General features: G+C 37.7%; 1 protein-coding gene and 1 long non-coding RNA gene across 12 annotated transcripts in view; one reads left to right on the top strand and one right to left on the bottom strand.

Annotated features, from left to right (window-relative positions):
- The window catches only part of CTNNA3 (catenin alpha 3), a 523,550-nt gene extending 519,313 nt beyond the window's left edge, over positions 1–4,237 (top strand). The window contains exon 20 of the mRNA XM_040564586.1: positions 4,119–4,237. Coding sequence (XP_040420520.1) covers positions 4,119–4,212 — 94 coding nt within the window. The 3' untranslated portion in view covers positions 4,213–4,237. The remainder of the gene's footprint in view (positions 1–4,118) is intronic.
- Positions 1–23,933, bottom strand: part of LOC121073577 — a 225,935-nt gene that overhangs the window by 72,175 nt on the left and 129,827 nt on the right. For 6 of the 11 annotated variants that reach the window (XR_005821818.1, XR_005821816.1, XR_005821807.1 and 3 more), the window contains 4 exons: positions 19,792–19,903; positions 6,614–6,717; positions 5,640–5,737; positions 4,119–4,469 (listed from right to left, as the gene is read on the bottom strand). This is a non-coding gene — a long non-coding RNA (uncharacterized LOC121073577). Of the gene's footprint in view, positions 1–4,118; positions 4,470–5,639; positions 5,738–6,613; positions 6,718–7,735; positions 7,803–19,791; positions 19,904–23,933 lie in introns of all 11 variants that reach the window. The other 5 variants (XR_005821811.1, XR_005821809.1, XR_005821808.1 and 2 more) reach the window with 5 other exon arrangements.

Here is a 23,933-nt window from a genome sequence, read left to right as displayed (position 1 = left end):
TCATCCCAGGGATACAGACTTCTCTTGCACTAGAGAAACCTCCCTACAAAACCTAAAGAACAATAGGGAATGACAGCTTCTATTTTTATTTCTTTTCTTAAATCAAACAGGTCACGCCTCTAGTTTCTTACCTATCTTAACAACCGGATCTTGAAGCCTGGCACACAGACACACTGCTTGTGTTCTCCACGTGCCAGCTGGGAACGAGCATCAGTTTGAAATCTCAGCTAGCTAGCCCTCCTTCCAGCTCCAATGTAGTTTAACAATCCTGGCAAACTCTCCTTCCTGTCTCATCTACTTTTCTTCACTGTCTCTGCTCATCATTCCAGATACTACATTTCTCGAGTCTTCTACCTTCTTGGCAGAAACCACAGGGACAGGCGTTCATCTGCAAATTTCTCTCATTCAGAAACCACTGGGAAGTCCCTGAATGTGACAGATTAAAACGAACTCAAACAACATTGAAAACACTTGCTTCCACTAATGATAATTTGTTTGTCTTCAGTAGTATGAACCAAAATCCAAATTGCCACATGGCTTAAATTAAAAAACAAAATACATAATTAATATTTTCAAGCTTTTAAACTTCAGCTTTAATGAACTAGATGTTAGGAAAACAAGAAAATGGAAGAGAGCAGGAAAGACTAAAAAAAAAACAATGGCAAATGACTGAATGGCAGGTAGAGTAAATGCTGCTTTAATACAGCGTTAGACACAGTTTTGTAGGCACTAATAAAATTCAACTGATTTTTCAAATTTGTATTAATTATGTTGTGTGGAAGGCATTTAATTAGTAATTTGGTAGAAGTCTGAAAGTTGATGCTATTCATCAGCTGAATACTTAGGCACATTAGGAAGAAAATAACTACCTGGAGTTTTGTCCTTCCCTAGCTATTGCTAATGCCATTTGCTAAGGCTACAGGCTGGACCATGCTTCTACTGCTTCTCATTGCCTCCTTCAGTTGTGAGTTCAAGGAAGAGGTAGCTTTGTAATACTGCTTTAAAGAGGTTTTACCTTTATTCCTACCCTAACCCCCTTCCTACCCATTGCTGCCTCCTAAGTTAGGCTGACCAAGCTGAATGGCTTGGGTTGGAAGGGATCCTGAAGATCACCTAGTTCCAACCCCCCTGCCATAAGCAGGGATGCCACCCACTAGAAGGCATTTTTCAATGAATGAAAACTGGAGGAAAACTCCTCCATCAACTGGAGGAAAGTGCTTTAGGAGTGCATCTTCCAGCTCCTAATCTACATCTGAAAAACAAAGGTAAGCATAAAGCTGAAAAATCAGGAAAGATTCGATTCTCCTTGGGCATTGTACATCCTTGCTTATTACCATGAAATTAAATTTGCCCCTCAGCTCTTCTTTGGGAATTTAACTGCAGGAGGAAAGTAATACACTATGTTGTTGCTATATATTCTTCATTTGATCAGAGGCATCTTCTGTGTAGGAAAATAGTCTGGAAAGAATGGTAATGCTCCCTTTGCCAAATGTAGGGGTGTTTTGAGATGGGGACTAAACACTATCGTACTATTGGTAATTAACTGATGAAAGACAAATGAAACTTTCTAGCGGTCCTGTTATGTACAAAAGAAAGTTAGGAAGAACTGTGAGGCAGTACACTTAATATTTCAGATGCTGTTTCACCCTAACTATTGAACTAACTGTGAAAAAATATGTTATTTTGAAGAATAAAATATATCTGGAAGTTTTATCATACCTGTACTAGTAATCAGTAATCTAGAAATCATAGCTTAGATTGGATTTAAGCTTTTTCAGTGCTTTTATATAAAGTTGGATAGAACTCAATGTCTATTAAGGCAGACAATTAATGAAATAAAAGTTTCTTAAAAATGAAATTGTGTAAGCAAGTAATTGTTTTCTCTACCACTAAAGGAAAAAATCCACTTTCTTACCAATTCAAAAAATGGTGATATTATCCTGTTGTCTCCTAAATTTATATACATTAGCAAAATCTTTCAGACATTTCTTAAAGATTTTGACAGAGAGGGTAAGGATATCATAAAAAATAAAATCATTAAACACTTTATTTGTGGCAAGAAGTCTTGACTTGACCCTGTAATAGCAACTGAAGTTCTGAAAAGGAGTTCATATAAATTATTAACCTACTCAATCTGTTAAGAACATTTTTTTTCCTCTAGTTATGCTTGGGACACATCTTCTTCTTAGCTCCATAGGGTCAATCGTCAGCTGTCCATCTTCTAGTTTTATTGACAAAAATAAGAAAACATCTCCATGCTTCCTCATTTATTTTTAATGTTTCTTCCTCTGATAGCCTCTTACCAATCTTACTTGTTTTCAACACAGTAAAATGCTATCCCTCCTGATCACTTCTCTCTTTCTCAGTGCCGAAATTACTATTGCTAGTTTGGGAAATTTTACTAGTTATTTTACGTAACAAAGCAATATAATTTGTAATAAATGCACATCTTCAGAAGTGTTTGCTTTATCTTGTCTTGATTACATAACTAAATCCTGATAGAAGAAAGGAGTTATTTTGGAACATGCATTTCTTTTTGAACCATAAATATCTTTTTTATTAGATAAAGAATTAAAATATATAATTTAATTCTTTATATAAGAATTAAAGTTTATCGTGACCATAATATAGTCTAAGATAATTCCAGCTAGCCTTTAAGCTCTTAACTAAGTGGCAGTTTTAGGAACATCAGCATTTCCAACCACTAATACATACAACATCAAAAAGACAGAACACTACAAAACTTAAAGATGGCAAAGTAGAGACACAGTAAGACAAAGTTGATTGCTCAGTACCTGTACTATTTGTCCGTCTATTAATACATGAATATAGGGCATACTGGACCACTCATTTCACAAACCACTAAGGTGTGGAAGAGAACAGAAAACAGCGTACCTATAACACTAATATAAAATTTCCAGCAAAGCCATAGCTTTTACAGCAGAAATAGTTATCTGAGAGTAAGGGCACCTTTTATGCTTCTGAATGTGGTTTTAGTTGAATACAACTATGACTTACTACTAAAATCCACACAGCAGTGTCTGATAACTAATTGAAGAATCTGTTTTAAGAGAGATTTACATATCCTTCTGAATCTTGCAGATGTCCATCTACAAGCCTAGGTCTCGTGTGTGAGGGGAAAAGCAGGTGGTACATGTTGAGCACACACACACAAGCATACAGAACATTAAGAACATTAAGTCATATTAAGCACATAAGAACATTAAGTCGTAATTAGTATTACTATGTTATGTTAACCTCCTGGTTCCATCCAACCTCTGTTATACATCCTTGCATTTCAGGTAGGGGGCCAACAGCCTATAACAAAGGTGCGCTCTGTGCCAGAAGAAATCCTTGAGAGACAGTTTTATTGACCAAAGCTGTATTCTGAGCCCAATCTCTCTCCAGCGGGGCTGCCTGTAGCTTTCAAGGAGTTAAGGCAGAACAGTTTGATGGGGTATTTTCTGCAGACAGAGCTGTACAGAAGTGACTAATATTAGGAGCATTTTACGGGAAGGACTCTTTCTCTCTTTCTAAAGGCAAGAAGTATCATTCTAGCCCAAAATGCAGATGGAAAACAAACAAACAAACAAAAAAATACACCCACACCACACATGAAAGAAAACTAAAGTCTTTTATCTGGTTCCAAATACAAGTGTCCTGCATAGACATACAACATCCCACATTCTTTGCTGTATGGTGTTTCTGCACAGTGAAGCATTAGCAACAGATTCCTACGAAGACTCGCAATGTGCTTACCTTAGGAGATGTCATGGTTCTTTGCTGTCCCTTGCCTGGTGGCAGTAGTTACTAAAGTTAGAACCATACATTTTTGCTAGTCCTGTTGGTCAGCGTAAAGAGACATGATGTGTCTGCCGTAGCAGAATCAGCAAACATCCTTATGGTAAACGATTATACTGACAAAGCTATTTTTGTTACTCTTACTTGTTTCTCTCTGATCAGCAATAATCCTACTACACCTGCAAAGGAAAGGCTCCCATGTATCTCATTAGGAGTTTCATATACATCCTCAGGAAAGCTCAAAACCATTTTTGGGCTACTTCACATTTTTGCACCCTCAATGTTTGTATCTCCCCCCTCCCCCTCAGTTCTCTTACCTGGTTTTCCATAAGCTCACGTTTGCTCTTCCAGTCCCAGTCCAAAATACCCAGACTTGCAACAAGGGTCACTCATTCCTTTTTATCACCATGAGGGACTTCCACAGGCAGTTCAAGCACCAGCTGCAACACTGTGCTCGTGGCTCTCCATCTTACTCTATACTGGCTTCTGTTGTGCTGGGAGAATGTCCTCAGGGGAGGGACTTGTAAGATGCAGAGTACTCTTCCTTCTCTCTGTGCCAAGCACACTTTGTTAGGCCTCTTCTATCACAGTTTCTCCAGAAGTTCTCCAGGACAACAACACTGCTGCTGGGTAGGCTATGCATGTTACACAGGTGGTTCCTGTTGGCTCTCAAGCACAGGTGGGAGAGAGAATGAGGCCACATTAGACTGGGGGAAGGAGACTGCCTGTCTTTCAGAAGTACCTCAGGATTGGCTGCTACCCATAACAATATCTCAGGTGCTGCAGATATTCTGCAGTACACAGAAAACTAATTGTTACCTCAAATACTTGCTATGCATCAACTGCAAGCTATTATTTCCGAAATATAGGAAAATTTCCTAAAGGTCAGTATTTAAAAAAAAATAAAGGCAATGCCACTTTGTTCTGTTTCTGTTTCAATATTCATAGAATGGTTTGGGTTGGAAAGGACCTTGAAGACCATGCAGTTCCAACCCCCTGCAGGGGTGGCAGGGACCCCTCCCACCAGCCCAGGCTGCCCAAAGCCCCATCCAGCCTGGCCCTGAACACCTCCAGGGACGGGGTAACCACAGGTTCTCTGGGCAGCCTGTGCCAGTGGCTCACCACCCTCTGAGTAAAGAACAGGTAGTGGATATGGCTCACAGGATCCTCTGAACAAACCTTTACCTATCTCTTTAGTTTGTCTACTGATAACTGTTTGAAAGAATCCACTGTCACATACTGTAACTTTCATATTGTTCAGTTACGAATGAGTATGGAAAACGGTATCAGTTATTCACTGAGAAATTTCAATCCACTAAATTTTCCTGGGGAAAAAAGAAAAATGTCAGCCAAGATATAAAATATCACTGAGTGATGCAATCCTACTACAGCTTTGTTTTTACACTGTGATATCAAATCGCACAGTCCCCACTTATGCCAAGACTGCAGATTTGTAGGTAAAGCAGTTTCCAAAGCATCACAGTATGATCTACTCTAACTACAGCAAATGAATAATAACCATCTCAATTTCACAGCAGTTTATATGATGTGTATCTATTACAACAACTTGCCTTTTTATTGTTGTTTCTAATAACTCAATAAAAAACCTGCAGTATTTATGATTAAGAAGCTGTGTTACAGTGATCAAGGTCTACAATTCTCAGTCCCAAACCATACTGTACTGTTATAGCTTCTACAACACAGTTTATAACTATGCTCAGCTTATTGAAATTTTACTGTGTATGATCCAGATCATAACCAAACCTTCAATAGCTACGAATAGTTTCACGTATGACATTTTAATGGCAAAACCGGATGGTTAAGACATTCAGCCTTACCTTCACAAGTCATCTACAGAATTTCACTTAATATTCCTGCATCAAAACCATAGCTTCTCGTTGAGCTAATTTCTAACACTCTGCTCCTTTTGGATGCCCTGGAAGAATATTTCGAAAAAGCTGTCTTAATCATTGAAGACTAAAGATTCTTTCTAATTCCTGTCCTGCCCACATATTTCCAACCTTTGAAATCCAACTTGCTCTAATTCTTGGTTCTTCTCTCAAACTGCTATGCCAATTGCTTTTTCTGCCAAATTTTTGTTACATGTATCAGACATTTACACTATTACAGTTACATCAGGCATTTACACTATTACAGTTTTGAGTGTTATCTGGACAAATTCATATATACTGGCTGCTCATGGTTCCCATTTTGTTTTCCCAGATGCCTGTACACAGCATTTCAGGTGTGAAATATTTCAGACTCATCTTGATACAAAAACATCACCAATTCTAGACAGAATGGGAGTGTTAAATATATAAGCTTTCTTCCAGCTAGCCTTACCTTACAGTCAGCATTTGTCTGTGCTGGGTCAGTGCTAAGGCTATTGTGAGGTCTCTATTGTGTGAGAATGAAGCAACATGCAAACCTGTGATTCTTCCATATATCATTTTCTTTTGAAAGGACTGATACTATGTTGTGAATGATACTATGTTGTGCTGACATCATCGCTGGAGCTGAGCTAGCACTACTCCGAAATGAACGGGACAAGCAGGTCACAGCTCATCCAGCTGTTATTCCAGATTTAGATGTCTCTGCCTCAGTCACAATTTCTTCAAGTCTCTTTCTAACCCAAAGCCACTAGGAATTTACTTTGAAAAAGCAAATCAAAACTGAGCATATGTCTGCAGTGTACATGGCAGGGCAGGAAGGTCAAGCTAGCGCTGACTGGTACATCTGCACAGAATAGTATTAACATGTTAGTGATGCGCTGTGCCTCTGCTCACAAGTCCTGCCTCTCATGAGGGCTTACCAACTGTAGTGCAACAGTTACTGTAGTGCTTGACGGTCATCTCCAAGTTCTCTGCAGCATGTACCCCAGCGATCTTGAGTGCCAGAAGAATCAGATTCAAATCCCTGTTTGGCTCAAACAACAAAATTCAAATTTTCAGGTTCACTAGCATCACTTTTAATAAAATTGTTCTTTATGAGGGAGAAGTTACTACATGAAATCTGCTTGCTTCACTGGAAATGATAATTTATTAGGGGAGAGTCACGGTACACCATGGAAGAAAATAGACTTGAAAATCAAGATAGATTTTTTTTAAGCAAAATATGCATGATCTTGAAAAACACTGACCAAAACCTGAAAAGAATAAGAATTCCCACAATAACTAAAAATTCTTACTGTTTTTAAATATTTGAGGATGAATTTATTTTTTTTTATTTTTTGTGGATAATTCTTGCTCACTACCCATGTTACCTTTTCAACAATAATTTCCCATTTGACTTTGATATATCTGAGATCTAGGAATCATCTACTAGAACTTGTTTTAGATAACCTTTCTACATCTAGATAGTATCAGTAGCTTGGACAGCATAATAAAAGATATGAGGTATTTAGATATTTCATGTTATCCTTAACGGCTGAATGTTCAGATCTAATGAAGTTTGCATAAATTGCTCTCACTACAAAAAATTGGATATGCTGATGTTCTGCATTTTGGATGAAGGCAAGGTCGTTGTACTGCTGCAATAAATCCATGTGATATGGAAATCTTGAAAGAAGTCAAACACTTATTTTGTAATCACTTCAATTCTAAGTCTGATTTAAGAAAGCAAGAAAACTTCACTTAAAGCCATTAGTCAAATGACAAAATACATCCTTCCAAAAAGTCATTATTAAAGAGACAGGGTTAGAAAAATTCAGCAGTTACTGTTTTACATAGTCAGAAAATGATTTTCAGTGGGTTCAGAATCAAAGATTATTAAGCTTACTGACAACACATGACAAACAAGTGGAAAGAGGTATGTCCTATTTATCAAAGTAATTACCAATATAATCTTCAACATGTAGCATTAATAATGATTTACTAACATCATCCTAATCAAAATATAGTTCTTTATTGCTAATTTATTCTTCAAGCAGTCAGACCTTACGTCTTATCTTTGCATTCTCTAGTAACAGTCAGTTTCCTCACAGCATGATTTTTGGTGTGAACCTGACCAAACAAATGAAGTTTTAGGTACTTAAGTAACTGCTATGGTTTTAAACCAAACTCTCTGTGTGTTACTTAGGTTGGATATTAGGAAGAACTTCTTTACTGAAAGGGTTGTTAGGCATTGGAATGGGCTGCCCAGGGAAGTGGTGGAGTCACCATCCCTGGAGGTCTTGAAAAGATGTTTAGATGTAGAGCTTAGTGATATGGTTTAGTGGAGGACTTGTTAGTGTTAGGTCAGAGGTTGGACTAGGTGATCTTGGAGGTCTCTTCCGACCTAGACGATTCTGTGATGCTTAAGAGTAGCTGTGGCTAATTTGGGGTAATTTACTTGTGATACTTACCTAAGCCAAAATGTTCCTATTTACAACAGAAAGATTTTTAAGGACTTTCACCTCCACTTCTGAGACTTAAATGCACAATTCAACTTAGACTCACACAAACAGTGAGTACTGACTCAAAGAGTTGCCTAGAGGAGAAATCGGATTGGTGCCTGGCTGACTCAGTGGCCATGGGGTTCTCTTAGCAGTTTCAAAATTCTTACACATAGGCTGTTCTACACGAAACTTGCTTTCTAGTAAGTTGTTAGCACTGAGACCATACTGCATCATAACTGTCACAGTTCAAGTATCACCTCCTACAAATAGCAGTCAGATCTTTTCCCCCTTACCCATATTGCCTGTAACAATGACAGATGATAGGATTAGACTATCCTCAAGCAAAGCGCAGTATGAATACTCATTTAGACCCTTGAACTCAGGTTATTCCCACAGCCCTCAAAATCCTCTGTGATAAAAAGAGCTCTTAAATACATTTGCTTGTCTCTCATAAAACACATATCCTTCTCTATACCCTCTATTTTGAAATCTCCATCTGCCAGCCACACACCCTCACATGCTAAATCCTCAGAAACTGCTTGGAAAATGGAATACTGAGTGACATATGGGAGGTGTGTGTTTTTAGTACAACATCTGTGTGGGAGAACATCCCCATATCCCTCACCAGTATCCAATCCAGCTTTGGCAGGGCCTGTATCTTACCATGGCTACCTAAAATACGTATTTATAAAGCTTTTGCTGTGGACAACAATACAAAGTTGAGCTATGCTTCTACTAGTTTTACCTGCAGTGCTGTTCTGCGTAAGTTTGTGTTACACAGAAAGGGAAAGAATACTGGAAGTGGGTGGCATCCCCACCATTCCTATAAAGGTAACACTTTGAACATGCATTCTCCCATTCCCTTCCAGGATGCTTTTTCTTTTTGCACCAAAACAAGCAAACAACAAAACAAAACAAAACAAAAAAAACCTACCAAGTAAGCATTAAAAATAATTAACTGACTTAATATTCAGATTACTTTAACGAAACCTTAAAATGCTTTTGTCCATTTGCTGAAATTGCTCTGCATTCTTTCTAACCTGCAGGAGTGCAAATCTTTCTTATAGCATCTTTTCCAGTGACAAGCTGTTCAGTCTGTTAAGTGAACACTAAGATCATTTTGTAAATTAATTTTGACATACGTGTCTTTTCTCACCTATTTGCCTCAGAAAAGTCTTTAGTTGTGTTGAGATGAGGCTTGTTCTGCAAGACTCGCTTTCTGCTCGTGGTTACTTAACAGGAATTATGTTTATTTCTGTTTGACCAGTGGAGTTCTGAGTGCCTTGAATCCATGTTTGTTGTTTTTGTTGTTGGTGGTTTGTTTTTTTCCTCTATAGAAACAGCATCAGGTTATCTTCTGTTTTATACTGTAGACCACCCAGTACACTCAAATCTTCCAAGGAAAGGGTGTTCCTAAATTGCCAGTTTTCTGGAAGGCTGCTGAGCATTGTACATGTTTCTCCAAAAATTTATTAATACAGTTTTTAAGAATATTTTGGTAACTACTTAAAACAGGGAGAATAACAGTAACTCAGAGCTAAAGAAAATGCAACTGCTGACAGCATTTCTAAAAAGCTCCAAACAAAAATGGAACTTCTTTGCAATGGGAAGTTATTAAATCCTCCAAGTCAATGTCAGGAAATAATCGTAACAGTTGTACAGCAGTGTTTGTTTGGCAGGTATGAATATGTTTTCTGCAAGTATTTCAGGAAACATTTCACTATTAAACAGAAACCCTGATGAAGAAACTGTAATTCCAACCATTTTCATAGGCAAGCATCTTACAAAACATGGTTTCATACCGTTTCCAGGTCATATCAAGTACCTGGGGTTTATCAGTTTAAACAAATTATCTTCATATTTGCTTCATTTGATGAAGAGATATGAGAGCCCTCTGTGTTTGCTTAGACACACAGAAAAGTACTTTAAACAAGAGTACCTATCTATCTATCTCTATCTTAAGAATGGTTCATCCTCCCCTCTGATATACACCATATAATTGGTAGTAAAAGTGGGAATCAAAGTATTCAGTTAATGTGAAGTAGATGTGGAACGTTACACACACAGTGATTCCCCATCGGACAAACAAGCCATATCATGTGAACAACTCAAACTTCATGGAACTATATTGGAATTGCTATGTTTGGGTTCAAAAACACATTCAGGAAAGGCTGCTAAAATTTTCCTGGACAGTCTCAACTGAAAGAAATATGGCTGCATTAAAATACTTCTTAAAAATAGTGCATCTTCATTTATGTGGCTATGAATTCTGAGAACAGTAACTACCACCAGAAAACAAGTTAAAAAACAGCAAATGTGACAACTCTTACCACGAGATCTAGCTGAGACACCCTCAAACCTAGAAGTTTGCTGAGTAAGTCTTGAAGTTTTGAAAAGTCAACCAGTACAAGGAAAAATTCATACTCACATTACCATAAGACTGTACCTGTAATCCCATAGACTGTAATCCCCAAGACCTGTATGAATATTCAACTACCAAACTGAAAGTTCAATACAAAGCCTATGACAAACAGAAAGGTACTGGCGCATATATAAATAAGCACTTAAAAAAGAGGAAAAAAAAAAGGCCAAAAAAAAAAAGAAACAAGGCTGTTCTAGTAGAAAATAGAAAAAGAGTAAGGCTGTCTAAGACAGCTTCCACAGGACACAACATAATGCAGTCTGACACGCAGACAGCAAGCTTATTTATCACACTGCCTTCCTGCCTTCAAAATTCTGCTTTAAACATCAGTCCTTTCAACTGGTATTTTTTTTCACTTCATAGATGCATCAGTAGCACAATTTGGAGTTGTAACAATCTGAGTTTAAAAGCATGTTTTTAGCTTTATTTCTCTCTGAATTTTGATTTTTGAGAAGTGAATTAGACTTCTCTAAATGAAATCTCTAATCTTAAATATATTTATGAAAAATACTTTCTTAATGATTGTCAGGTGTTCTTATCAGACAGCTAACTCCAACTGCTATGCTTATAAACAGTCAGAAAAAGAATGGAATACATTTGAAGGTTTAGAGAGTTTTTCTCTTTTTTTTCCACTAGCTTCTGCTTCTCTAGATGTCGATGTAAAGACGTATAAAATTCGGTAGTGTAAAACTACAAAATAAACAGTTTTGTGTAACATTCAGAAGGGCACAAAGAAAGAAGAACAAACTGTCAGATAAATATTCAAAAAACTTACCTGTGTTTGACACTGGTATCGACAGTGTCATAGTGATCTACAAGCTTAAATGCTACATGCTTCTGGTGCACTGGAAGTTTGAAAACTAATTCCACATCCTCAGCAAAACCATAAAAAGTATCTTGAGCCAGAAATAACTGATGGCTTAGGATCACAAGACAGTTTGGGTTGGGAAGGACCTCAGGAGAGCTCCAGACCAACCTCCTGCTCAAGGGAGGGTCAGGCAGGGTCACCTGTGGGGCCAGACCAGGTTGCTCAGGGTGTTACCCAGTCAAATCTTGGAAACCTTTTCAAATAGAGACTACACAACCTCCTTGGGCAACTTGATCCACAGCTGGTCTGTCCTCCTGGGGAAAACACTTTTCCTTTATCCAGGGTAAAAGGGCCTCTCTCTTCTTCCAACTTATTCATGTTGTCCCCCATGCTCCCACCTGAACCACTGTGTGGCACCCGGCTCCATCTTCTTGACGACCTTGTTGTAACTACAGCTGGGTCTGGTGTTAGGTGCCCTTGAAGCCACCTATTCTCCAGGCAGAGGCAGCCCAGTTCCCTCAGCCTCTCTTCACAGGACAAGTGCTCCAGCCATCAACCACGTTCATGGTCCTCTGCTGAACTTGTTCCCTGTCCTGGTTTCAGTTAGGACAGAGTTAATTTTCCTCCTAGTAGCTGGCAGGGTGCTATGTTTTGGATTAGAATGAGAAGAGCACTGATAACATGCTGATGTTTTAATTGTTGTAGAGCAGTGCTTACACCAAGCCAAGGACTTTTCAACTTCTCGCTCTGTCCTGCTAGCGAGCAGGCTAGGGATGCAGCAGGAGCTGGGAGGGGACAGACCCAGGACAGCTGACCCAAACTGGCCAAAGGGGTATTCCATACCATCTGACGTCATGCTGAACAATATATAGGGGTGGCTAGCTGGGGTGGGGGGCCAGCTGCTCGGGGCTAGGCTGGGCATCAGTCAGCGGGTGGTGAGCAATTGCATTGTGCATCACTTGTTTCGTACACATTATTATTAGTAATACTATTATTATTATTATTATTTTCCTGTCTTAATAAACTGTCTTTATCTCAACTCACAGGCTTCACTTTCCTGTTTCTCTCCCCCATCCCAGAGAGGGTGGGGGAAGGGTGAGCGAACGGCTGTGTAGTGTTTAGCTGCCGGTTGGGTTAAACCACAACACTCCCATTCATTAGGTCTTTGCACCTGTCCATGTTGAATTCCAATGGTTTCTGTTCCTATCAGCCTATTCCTTGCTTCAAGACTGTTAAAGCTACAGTTACTAAACTTCATATTGGCATGAAATATTGAAAGGAAGTATGAAACACGTGTTGTCAGGTTTTTTTGGTCACAAAACATTGAGAAATGGCTGTAGCATGTTGTACACAACCAGAGCTGGTATGACGAAACGAGACAGCAGAAGAGTAACTAGCTCATAAAGATTAGAAATTCTGTGCCACACACAGAACAACTGTATCTAGTCCATGACCTCAGCATCAAGATTTTCTTGGCACATCCACAATTCTTACCAGAAATGTTAGAATTAGAATCACTGAATGCTTTGGGTTGTTAGGGACCTTAAAGCTCATTCAGTTCCAACCCTGTGCCATGGACAGAGACATCTCCCAGCCAACCAGGTTGCCCAGGGCCCCCATCCAGCCTGGCCTTGAACTCTTCCAGGGAGGGGCCATCCACAACTTCTTTGAGCAACCTGTTACAGTGCCTCACCACTCTCATAGTGAAGAATTTGAAAGGAGCATTTTGATAAATGTGATCAATTTCACACACAGTGCAAAGTTATTGAATAGATTAATCAATATTAATTTGCTTAAGAAATTCAGAAATGATCTTGAATAATAGATTCTTTACAACCATTCGTGAAATTAAGTAGTATTCTCTTCCTAACTGAATAGTGTAGATAAAAAGAGCAGTGGGAATTTTGATAGACATATTTTGTAGTTCACAGTTGGATCCCATTCAGGCTACTTGTGAGAATTCATATGAGAGAAATTGTTTCCCCAGACATGAATAGTAAATACAGAATTATTTCAAAGAACTCAGTATTAATTAGTTTTAAAAGTGAAATGAGTATTCAGAGAAATAAATTATTTGCCCAAGACTTTGTTCCTTAAGACTTTTTACACAGTTAACGCCAGTATGTCTATGTTTGGAAGAACAAGAAAACCAATGCTCTTCTGCTAGGGCTGATTCCAGCATGGCAGGCTATGTCAGATGTTCCCATCTTATACAGCTTCTGGGGATTCAGTAATCCTGATTCAGGAATCTTTCCTTTTAAAGCTTCAGAGCAAAATATCTTAACAGCAGTTTTTGTAGGTTTTTGAAAGAGCAGAGACTGATTTGTAGCTCACAGACTTAAAAGAACAAAACCATACTTTAATCAGGATTCACGTCACTCTGTAGTTACTGAGTGGTAATAAACACAGGAACCCTCTATGCAACTTCTACGGTAATTTTTCAGTACAGAGAAAAACTTAATGACTTTTTGAATCACAAGAAGCTTGTTGGGGCATTGGTCCAAAGTACCTTGTAGTGAGACAAACGAGTATACAGGTGGCTTAAGATTCAGCATTAATTTTGCAATATCAAGCAAAGAGGCAGAGCACTGCTGGATGGCAATGAATGAAGAGTCACGTGAAGGTTTTCAGACATAGTTTCTTTTCTAGGTTCCCTCTTTACAGGTAGAGCATGCATACACATATGGAACAAAAGGTCAAAAGATCAGTTTACATTAAAGATTGGAATTAAGGTCAGAGCTCAGGTTTCAGATTGAGAGAAAAGCAAAGAAGTCCCGTTACAACAGGGCTGGAAAGAAGCTGCCAAAAGAAAGGGTAGGCTGCAAAGAGGATTTGGCTTTTACACCATTTTTATCTGTGCGTTGGTTGAGGGGGACTTGTTTTAAACTCAACTTTTGTTTGGTTATGGTTATGACTGAAAGAAAATGAGTTTGTTTCTTCCCTGCGTTTTTAATTTTTGTAATGAAATTCCTCAGGGTAAATGTAATCCCACACTTTCTCTTGGTCATTCTGCATTTTAAATATTATTAATACGCACTATGTTTAGAAGAATTAGATGTGGTTGAACTGGAGTAAATTCTAGAACTAGCAACTGAGTAGTAAACTGGCAATGTTGCTAGATATGTTTCAGAATTTAAAAGTAATTTAGAATAAATTTAAATAAATGTCTAATTTCATAAAATTAATGTTCCATACTCTCTTCTTTCATTATTTTCCTCGTTCACTTATTTATAGAATGTTTTTTATTTAAATCATACATAAGGGTAGCAAGGTGGGACAATAGAGTAACAGTATTCATATTTTGTATTAGAATACTCCTGAGGTATATCTGAGCTGTTCAAGACTCACCAAATAAAGCATATTTTTTTCCCCTGTGTAGGAATTATACACAGGCTCATACATTTGTAGCAATCAGTGCAATAGGCTGAGAGGAACCTTACAAAATTCAGAAAAGTCAAATGAAAGTCCTTCAGCTGGGAAGGAAGCACCTCCAATGAGGGTGCAGGCTGGGGGCTACCTGTCAGTGAAGCAGCTCTGAAGAATAACTATGGAAGTCTGTACACGGAGATCTCTGATGTCAGGGCCCCTTCTTAATCCTGCTGGAATGAGGACTGAAAGGATCCCTGGTAGTTAAGAGAGTGAACATTAGTGGTGAAGATGATGAAAGTGGTAGGAGACAGCAAAGCGTTTTAGACACTTGATGAGAACATAAGATCTACACTGCTTGACTTCTTTCTGCGACAAAAGCTGCCACTAATAAATAAGTTAGGATAGCTGAAGAAAAAACCCTGTATCCCCTTCAGAGGCTGGAACTCCTACCAGAATTTTAACAGACAAAGCCACAAGATCCTATGCTTTATTGGACCAGGCAAGTAAGCAGACTGTTAACTCAAAATGTTCATTAAAAAGTGAAAAGATTTCAGAAGGACATCTTCTGAGGTTGCTAGTCTTTCTGACAATTGTCAGAAAGGATTTTCTAACAACACCCTCCTGCAGCTGAGACAGCACATGGTCTGTAAGTACTAAAGGAAGAAAGTCTGAAGGAGCGTCCTTTTAATAAAGAGGAGCCAGGGATTCATGAGGAGAAAGAAGATACTAGAAAAGATGAGAATGGCGTGAAACCATAGGTAGTCTCAGATATGTTTGTCTTCTGCTTTGATTTGGGAGCCGCGTGTAGAGAATGTGTTGTACTGCTATTGTCAACAAACAAATGCAAAAAGAAACTCAAGGATTTGGTGAGTAGAATTTCCTGCTGTATGCGTCCTCTGAATAGATTACTCAGACTAGCTCCCATCCCTTCTTTCTCAGAAAGCTTCATCTTCAAGCTCTACTCTGACCCCCTGCCCACCCAAGGAGCTTTATCCTAGCTTTTGTCCACAATGTGTTTGTGCATCTCACACTAATGAATGCAAATCTGGAGTCTTGTATTGCTATTTGCAGTTACATATTTAGCTCTTAAAAGCTGCCCCTCAAAAACTTATTCTTTTTCACTACTGGTATCACATAAAAAGTTATACAAGGTGGTACAGCAGAAGTCTTTTTTTTTCCCCTCATATTCCAGATGTTACTGTCAGCTCTTTGTTGATTTGAAAGCAGCTCCAGGGGCCATGACTGAATCTACCACAGTTAACCAGGAAAAGAAACAGAAGGCACAGTTTCCAAGATATGAGGAGATAGGTCACAAGGAAGATGAAATTTTCAACCGCAAGCCCAGTTTTTCCTCCTTTTCCTTGACTCTTGTTGTCTGTTGTCCTGATTTCTCAGAAACTGACCTAGTTTTCATTAATAATCATCAGTGATGTCATTCTGACTTAAGAGATCGCATACATATCACTGTTAGCTTCCCAAAATGACAGCTCTGTAACACCTAACTTCCACAGACAAGCTTAAGATTCTGAAATACAGCTAGGTCACAAGCCACAGCTGCAAAGGAAAACAAGATCTTCCTTAGATACCTTAGACATATGAAGATTTACAAGTATCTTGCTCTAAGTATAAAATAGAGAGCAAAGGCAGATTCAAACAAAAGCAGACTGATGAAAACCACTAGAAGCAGAATTGGACAAATTTCCTTCCTCCCCAAGACATCATAGATGCACATGCCTAGATGTAACTTAAACATTCAAAAAAAAAAAGAAAAAGAAATCTATTAACAAAAAGTGTAAACATTAAGTGGTATGGATAATTGGTAATCAGACTTTGGAATCCACTGCCCTGTAAGCACAACATAGAAAGTGTACACAACCGTAAATCCCAAATAGCAAGCTAGATGGCTATCTTTGGGTTCAACATACTGATTTTCCTTTTATTTTTTTTTATTTTTTTTATTAATCCACTTATCTAAGTTATATAAGTGACTCCATAGAAACAGGCTTAGTGTCACTGCTGAAGTACTACTGAAATTAGGGTCCTACTTGCAAAGATTCTTTTCAGATTAAAAATCTATTTGAAGTTAGCTTGAATAAAATATATTAAATTACATAAAATAGCTTCTAAAACTCAAATTCCTTTCCCCTTCTCCAACCCAACAAACCCACTCTCACCCATACCTGAATGGTTGCATACAAAAACTGACAGTAAAATGGGAGCCTGATTACTGTGATACATAACATTTATCCTCCATTAAGCTTCTAGAGTAATTCTGAAGGATAGATTTCAGTTATTATTATTATTAACTTCTTCTGAGTTATGTCCTAATACCATGTGTTACATTTCCTGGCTACATGACAAATGTTGTTTCTGAGTTATTTGTTTACAGCACTGGAAGCTTGCCATCAATACACTCCATTCCTCCAGGATGATGTAAAGTTGAAACATGAGCACTGTGCAGGGAATGTCTTGGATAGACTGCGAAAACCTGCACTAAAATGAAATTAATGTAAAATAAACATTGCTGTTTATCTATATTATCTTCCTAAAAATGTCACCCTTTTGTCTTTTCCATTCTATTTTATTAAATTTGGGTTATCATTTCTATTCATATTACCCTAAAGGAACTTGCAGAGCTAAAAGCTGAATGAATGAATTCTCTCTGGTATATTGGAACTGCTAGGCATATTTCCCAAGGTCTATTAGGAGAAGGCATTCACCTATCATCTTCTCTTTTTCCTCAATTTTGTTTATATTGGCTTTCTTAAACTCACAATTCCGCCCCCGCGAAATGTCAGTGATTTACTTTGGAACAGTCCTTTCTTCTCCCTGAAGTTCTAGCTCTTCTGTGTTTTACTGTCTTGAGGGTCTCATTGGCAAGAGAGATCTACGGATTTCTTTTCTTCCTTTATTTTATTACAACTGCTAAATGATCAGATTCTGCTCTTGAGGGGAACAAACTGAAGTTATTCCCCTTGTCTTCCTTTTTCCTCACACGACCCTTCTAAAGAGTATCAGTTTCCCTCTAATGATCACAAATTTCAGTGCTGCTGATAGAGACAGATTCAGACTGGAAAAAAAGTTGTCTTTTTTTTTTTAACCGTTTGTTCACAACAGCTTTACTTAACTTCCACCTGCCATCACCTATTACCATTCCCAATATCCCAGGCCAAATAGAAAAGATTCATTCAATCTGAGGCTGGACAGAACTACTGAGACAGCCTACACTGACCTCCTGCATAACACAGACCACAAAACCTTGCATAACAATTTCTGCATCCCACCTGTGAGATTCTGTGTAAGGCACAGCGTATCTTCAATGAAGGGATCCAACCCTGACTCCCACATTGTAAATACTGGAGGATTTGCCTCTTTCTTGACTGGTTATTTTAACTATTCTTGGTATTGAAAGACAAGAGTAGACAATGAATGTACATCTGTGGGGTCTGTAACTGACTTTTCACATGGTCAAATGTGAAGTTTCTGAAGTTTGCAAACATTGTTTAATTTTATATCTACAAATAACTCTCATACAGAAAAGTGTGGCAGGGTGAGTCACCTATGAATGGCAAGTGTTTATTGGCAGCCCCATCTAGTTCTCAATAAGAATGATAATGCAGGCATACCAGTGAAAAAGTATAAAAATTATGTCCTACAACTGTCTAATTTATCTTGTATTGTGTCTACTAACATTACTTTATCAATGTCAACGCAGATCTTATGTCTCATGATGGTCATTTAGCAAACAAATAATGTTCTTAAAAGGTGGGAGGCCAGAAGGACACAAACTGCTGGAATTAAAAAACTGAAATAAAATTATTCCTGTTAATAAAGTTTCAAAAGCCTTTATTTAGCAGTGGAAGAGAAGCTTACTTCAGTGGAAAAGTACTGTGGGAAATTAAAAAAAAAAAAAAAAAGAATGTATATGGAATAATGCCAAATATAGATAATTGCATGTTATTATGACCAGAAAAAAAAAATAATAACAGAATCTGCCTGCCTGTTCAATTATAGAAAAGTCACATATACTATACTGCCAGCGGGATATTTCCTTGATTCTAACTTCTAGAAGGTATGGGGAAATATAAAAAAATAATGCATACAGTAAATTGGATTAATTTGTTTCCTTAGATGATCATAGAATCGTAGAACCACAAAATGGTTTGGGTTGGAAGGGACCTTAAAGATTGTTCAGTTCCAACTCCCCTGCCACGGGCAGGGACACCTCCCACCAAACCAGGATGCTCAACACCCATCCAGCCTGGCCTTGAACACCCCCAGGGATGGGGCAGCCACAGCTTCTCTAGGCAAACTGTGCCAGTGCCTCACCACTCTCATAGAATATTTAATCTAAATCTACCCCTTTTTAGTTTAAAACCATTACACCTTTGTTCTATTGCTACACTCCCCGACAAAAAGTCCCTCCCCAGCTTTCCTGTAGCCCCCTCTAGGTTCTGTCAAATTATTAAGTACCTTCACTGTATGGGGCTACTGTAATATATGTGCTGTTAGTATGTATATATTTGGCCTGCTCTGGCACTAGCCAGAGTAATACAAATTATTCTTGCTAAACCAAAAATTGTGTCGGCCAGCCTAGTAGCTTTGATGACCCAGAACAACATATTTTCCAAGGATTTTATGTACACAAACAGCATATTATTTGACATAAAGGGCCTTGAGAGGGACAGACATTGTTTAAAGCCTTTGGCACATACGTGAATAATTTACTTTAATATTTGGTCTCTCTGATTTGTAGCATTATACTGTGGTCAAACCTAGCCATTTTAATACATTCAATATTTCAAAGGTTTTTTCTCCTTTTCTTAGCCCACTATATATAAGCATAAACCTAACAAGTAAAAAACTATTTAACCAGTCAGCAGAGCATGGTAAAAATTAAGACATTCTTTGCATAGGCTAAAGTATTGCTCTATAAGCAGAACTACTCCTTTGGGACAGGAGAGGATATATCAACATATTGCATCTTTGTGGCATCTAACAGCAGTACTTACTCACCTAGATGGTCTACTGGCTTGATAATGAAGAGGACTCAGCAGTATTGCTGGCTCTGCTAGTGACCTCTTCTGTGGTGTTGCCCAAGTCTAAGTTTGTGCCTTTTTTTCCTTCCCTGCAGAAGGACAAAAAAAAATACTTTCCATTAGGACATTCTGAAATCTACAGGTAAAAAAAAAAAAAAAAAAAAACACCACGCTTATGTTTACTAAGAACAAATAGAAGCTCTGTGGGTACTGCATAAGCTCAGAGTACCAAAAGATTGTTTTACCGTCATAGACCTTGAAGTTTGAACAAGTATCTAAGAACAACTTAGTAAGGCAAGTGTGAGCATTCACAAACTGTAAAAGATTTCTCATTATAGGATAAATTAAAACTTATATGAATAAAAATCTTCTAATTACTTGGTCTCTAAAGTAATTCTTCTAAGTAAGAGGTAAACTCAGCACTGGCAACAGATGCCACCCGTTAAATACCAAACAGAAAAACTTCCTTCTAAATATATTATACAATATTCCTTTAAGATATAATTATTTATTTTAACCAGTTATCAGGGTAGAAGAACTGATGTAATACTATGCAGCAAGCCATGTCTGACAACTCACGCATCATTTGAACAATTTTATACTTAAAGTTTACATTCATTTTCCCTGTTGATTCTGTGAGCCTTCAGCCTTACTAAGAGCTAGTAATGGTAAAACCCAGTGATCCCCCACACTAGCAGGTTTTGGCTGATAATGTGAAGCCACTAATTGCAAAAAGTGGGTTCGTTACTGCTTTATTTCTGCATTCCCTGTATACAGGGTTCCTTCTTCTTGTCATAATTTTGCAAGTGCCAAGCAACTGTCAAACCCTAAAAAATGATACATAAGCATGTCAGATTTACTTGATGCCTTTTCCAAAAACTCTAAAAAAAAAAAATAATATTGTTTAGGTACCAGATGCTTCTGAACACATGAAAACTTGGGAAAACACAGTTAACTGTAAGGAACTAATTAAAATTAAAGGAATTACAATAGAGATGCTACAGATCGCTAAGGGTTTGAAGCACAGGGTTTCACTGTAACGCTCTCTCTCTCAGACTTCCCAAGCACCCAGTCTATCATGTCGTTATTACACTACTTTGAACAGTACAGCTCGCTGCAAACACTTTTACTAGTTAATTCAGCTGGTCTGAAGTGAAAATAGAGGAAGAGACCTCTTCATCCTTATGCTCATTAGCTCAATGTGAATTTTACAGTATCGCAGGAGATACCAGGAAATCGTTTGCAACCACGAAGCATGAAAAACTGTCATGTCTTTGAATAAACTAAAAGAGGGAAAAGTTCTCTTTGTCTTATCCTCCCATGAGCAGCTTCTAACAAAGAACAAACATAGAGGAAACCTCTGTTATCTGCTAGCCCCACTTTTTCACTTACCTTCAAATCAAGAAACCCAAAGGTCCTGCTGCTAGATAAAATGATGAAAAATGACACTGCTTTTGGAGTCAGCCATTTGAAAAAGTGGTCAAGTAACAAATTGCTCACTTAAGTGTAAGATTACAGACAAAGAGAAAATCATAAACATACAGAGAACTTCTAAAGAGATTGGTACTTTTGACTTCGGTGTCTCATTATAGTTCCTTTTCTCCTTCTGATTTGTTAGACTCTTATGAGAAGTGCACTTGTCAGCTCAGTTCCCGCTTTCTATTTTGTTCAATATTCGCAATGTTCTTCAACACATTTCCCTGTGCTTAGTGAAAAGAAGTTAGTGAGTTGAACCAACTCTGAGAGCTAAGTTCTTCACCTGAGCAGCTCTGCTATTTAATGATGTAAGGTATGAGGCAACCTGTATTTATGAAGCCAGGAAATTACCAACTCTTCTTACATAATAACTACTTATCAGTTAGACAAACTTACCCTTACTGGAAAATTGGCATCATTTAATAGAAATGAAACAGCAGGGGTCCTACATTTTATAGCAATTAAAGCAAAGAATCTACTCATTCTACTCTTAAAAATGTAGTCAAGTTGATAAACAGTGGCATCCTCATAATTATAAAAGTGAGAGTTCTAAAGGAAAGCTTGATTACATTTTTAATTACATTTAATAGAAGTTTAATATAATAAAGAAAACGGGAAAAAGAAAATAGCATACTGCTGTATTTGCTGAATTCATTGTCTAAAAGAGAGATGCTACTACTAATAAAAAACACTTTTTTTTCCTGCTACTTAGTGATTTTAACTGATTGGCTACTTAACTCTAAACAGCTATAGTTGAATAGCAAACATCCTGCGTTAAATTCTTTTTTAAACTACGTTTATTTTTCTGGTCTAGAAGATTTTGCATTATGTTTTCTTTGCACTGATAAAAAAAAAACAACACACCAAACCAAAACCACAACAAAGTCAAGTCAATCCTGCAAATCTCATGGTTGAGAGAGGCATCTTCATCCTTGAAACAAATCCCTAGAGTAAAGATGAACAATACGAATAGGGCTGAATCTGGAATAAGTTCATTTTTGTTACACATACTTCAAAGCACACATAAATTACTAATATATTGATCAAAATTGTTCTGACAATGACTTAGAAACTCTCCTGGCACCCATAGCAAAATCTTCAGAAAATGCTGTTCACTGCTTTTTAACACTTTACAACCCAAAGGGGGGAGGGGGAGCATTAACAGTAATGAAAGGAATTTAAGACTCTTGAGGCATTTGCACCCACCACTAAGAAACACCTCTCACAAATTTGGAAGGAACTCATGCTTCGCAAAATTCAAAGCTATTTTCTGCAATATTTGGAAATTCATGACTTCTCTGGTTAATGACTGAAATTATCCAGAATAATATAACTTGCCTTTCTTCAAATTAACCAAAACCCAAGCATGGAAAATGTCCTCTCTTCCATCAATGGCATTTTGGATATAAGAAACAACAGTAAATCAGCACTTGTGTGTGATTTGAGACAATTAAATACCAACTAAGAACAAAATTCTGTAAGATGCACTAACTCCAGGTGCTGCCATTTTTATGACACATTGTTCCTGTGGTCAGGTTTTAAATATTTCTCTTCCACTTTTTGCAAGGGCGAAATTTTTTCCAAAGTAGACCATCATCATCCCCCAGGGTAAGAAGCAATAGCAGCATCTTAGCACATTCACAACAGAGCCTTTTCCCAGTAACAAATATCTGTAGAGATACTGTGTGGCCCTATTTGATGATGATCATTTTACTAAGAATGAATACAAGAGTGACAGGACAGATGCAATTATTCATTAGATGATATGCATCACACGAGGTGTACACAGACAACAGCTAGCAAAAAACAGTATTTGCACCACTACTAGCCCTCAGCTCAAATTTGCAGCTCATAAAATTAGGTAGCTAGGGTTTTGTTGTTGTTGTTAAACTTTTCCTAATCTCATTCCTTAATATGGGAAAAGTGACCTTCAAATCCTTTCCATTGATGCCTGTAACTTCTATGACATGCCTGATCCACAGGATGTTATACCTTAATCAACGTACTCTGAATGTGTCAGTTAACTTCCACTAAATACACCTTCAAATGTTTTATCTTATTCTTTTTTACTTGATTCACATTTTTATGTTACCTTTAATAAACCTGCTTCCCAGTAACACTGAATGTGTAAGCTTCATTTTTTTCAAAACTTGACAATGAGAAACCAAAGCTTATTTTCCTTCTCTGAGACTCTTTTTCCCTTCATGAATCTTCTTTGCCTCTCTGTTTGTCTTTACTTTATTCAGTTTCTCCCTGATCAACAGATGGTTCCTCAGAATTATCTCTGGCTCTTAGTCTGCAATTATACTGAGAACTTTACTAACGTACTGGCATAACTACAGTACATGCCACTGTGAGTTCTGCTGTTGCGTAGCATTGGTATACGACTAAGTACCTTAAGCAAATACCTACCATTAAGCAAACATGAAGGCACAACTGATTAACTGATGGGTAAATACTTAGCCAATATAAATTAATCTGTAAGAAACTGACTTTCAGCACCTTCTGGATCATGTCAATAAACCACAAGCATGTTAACTCAGAAGTAATATATAATCTTGTTACCTATATTTCATTGATTCACGTCCACAGATTGCACTGAAGGTAACATTTATAAAAATTCAGCGTTAGAATGCAGTACAG

Source organism: Cygnus olor, chromosome 7 (genome assembly GCF_009769625.2).
Source record: "Cygnus olor isolate bCygOlo1 chromosome 7, bCygOlo1.pri.v2, whole genome shotgun sequence".
In the NCBI taxonomy this organism is placed as follows: domain Eukaryota; kingdom Metazoa; phylum Chordata; class Aves; order Anseriformes; family Anatidae; genus Cygnus; species Cygnus olor.
This window is presented reverse-complemented; position numbering and strand designations above follow the sequence as displayed.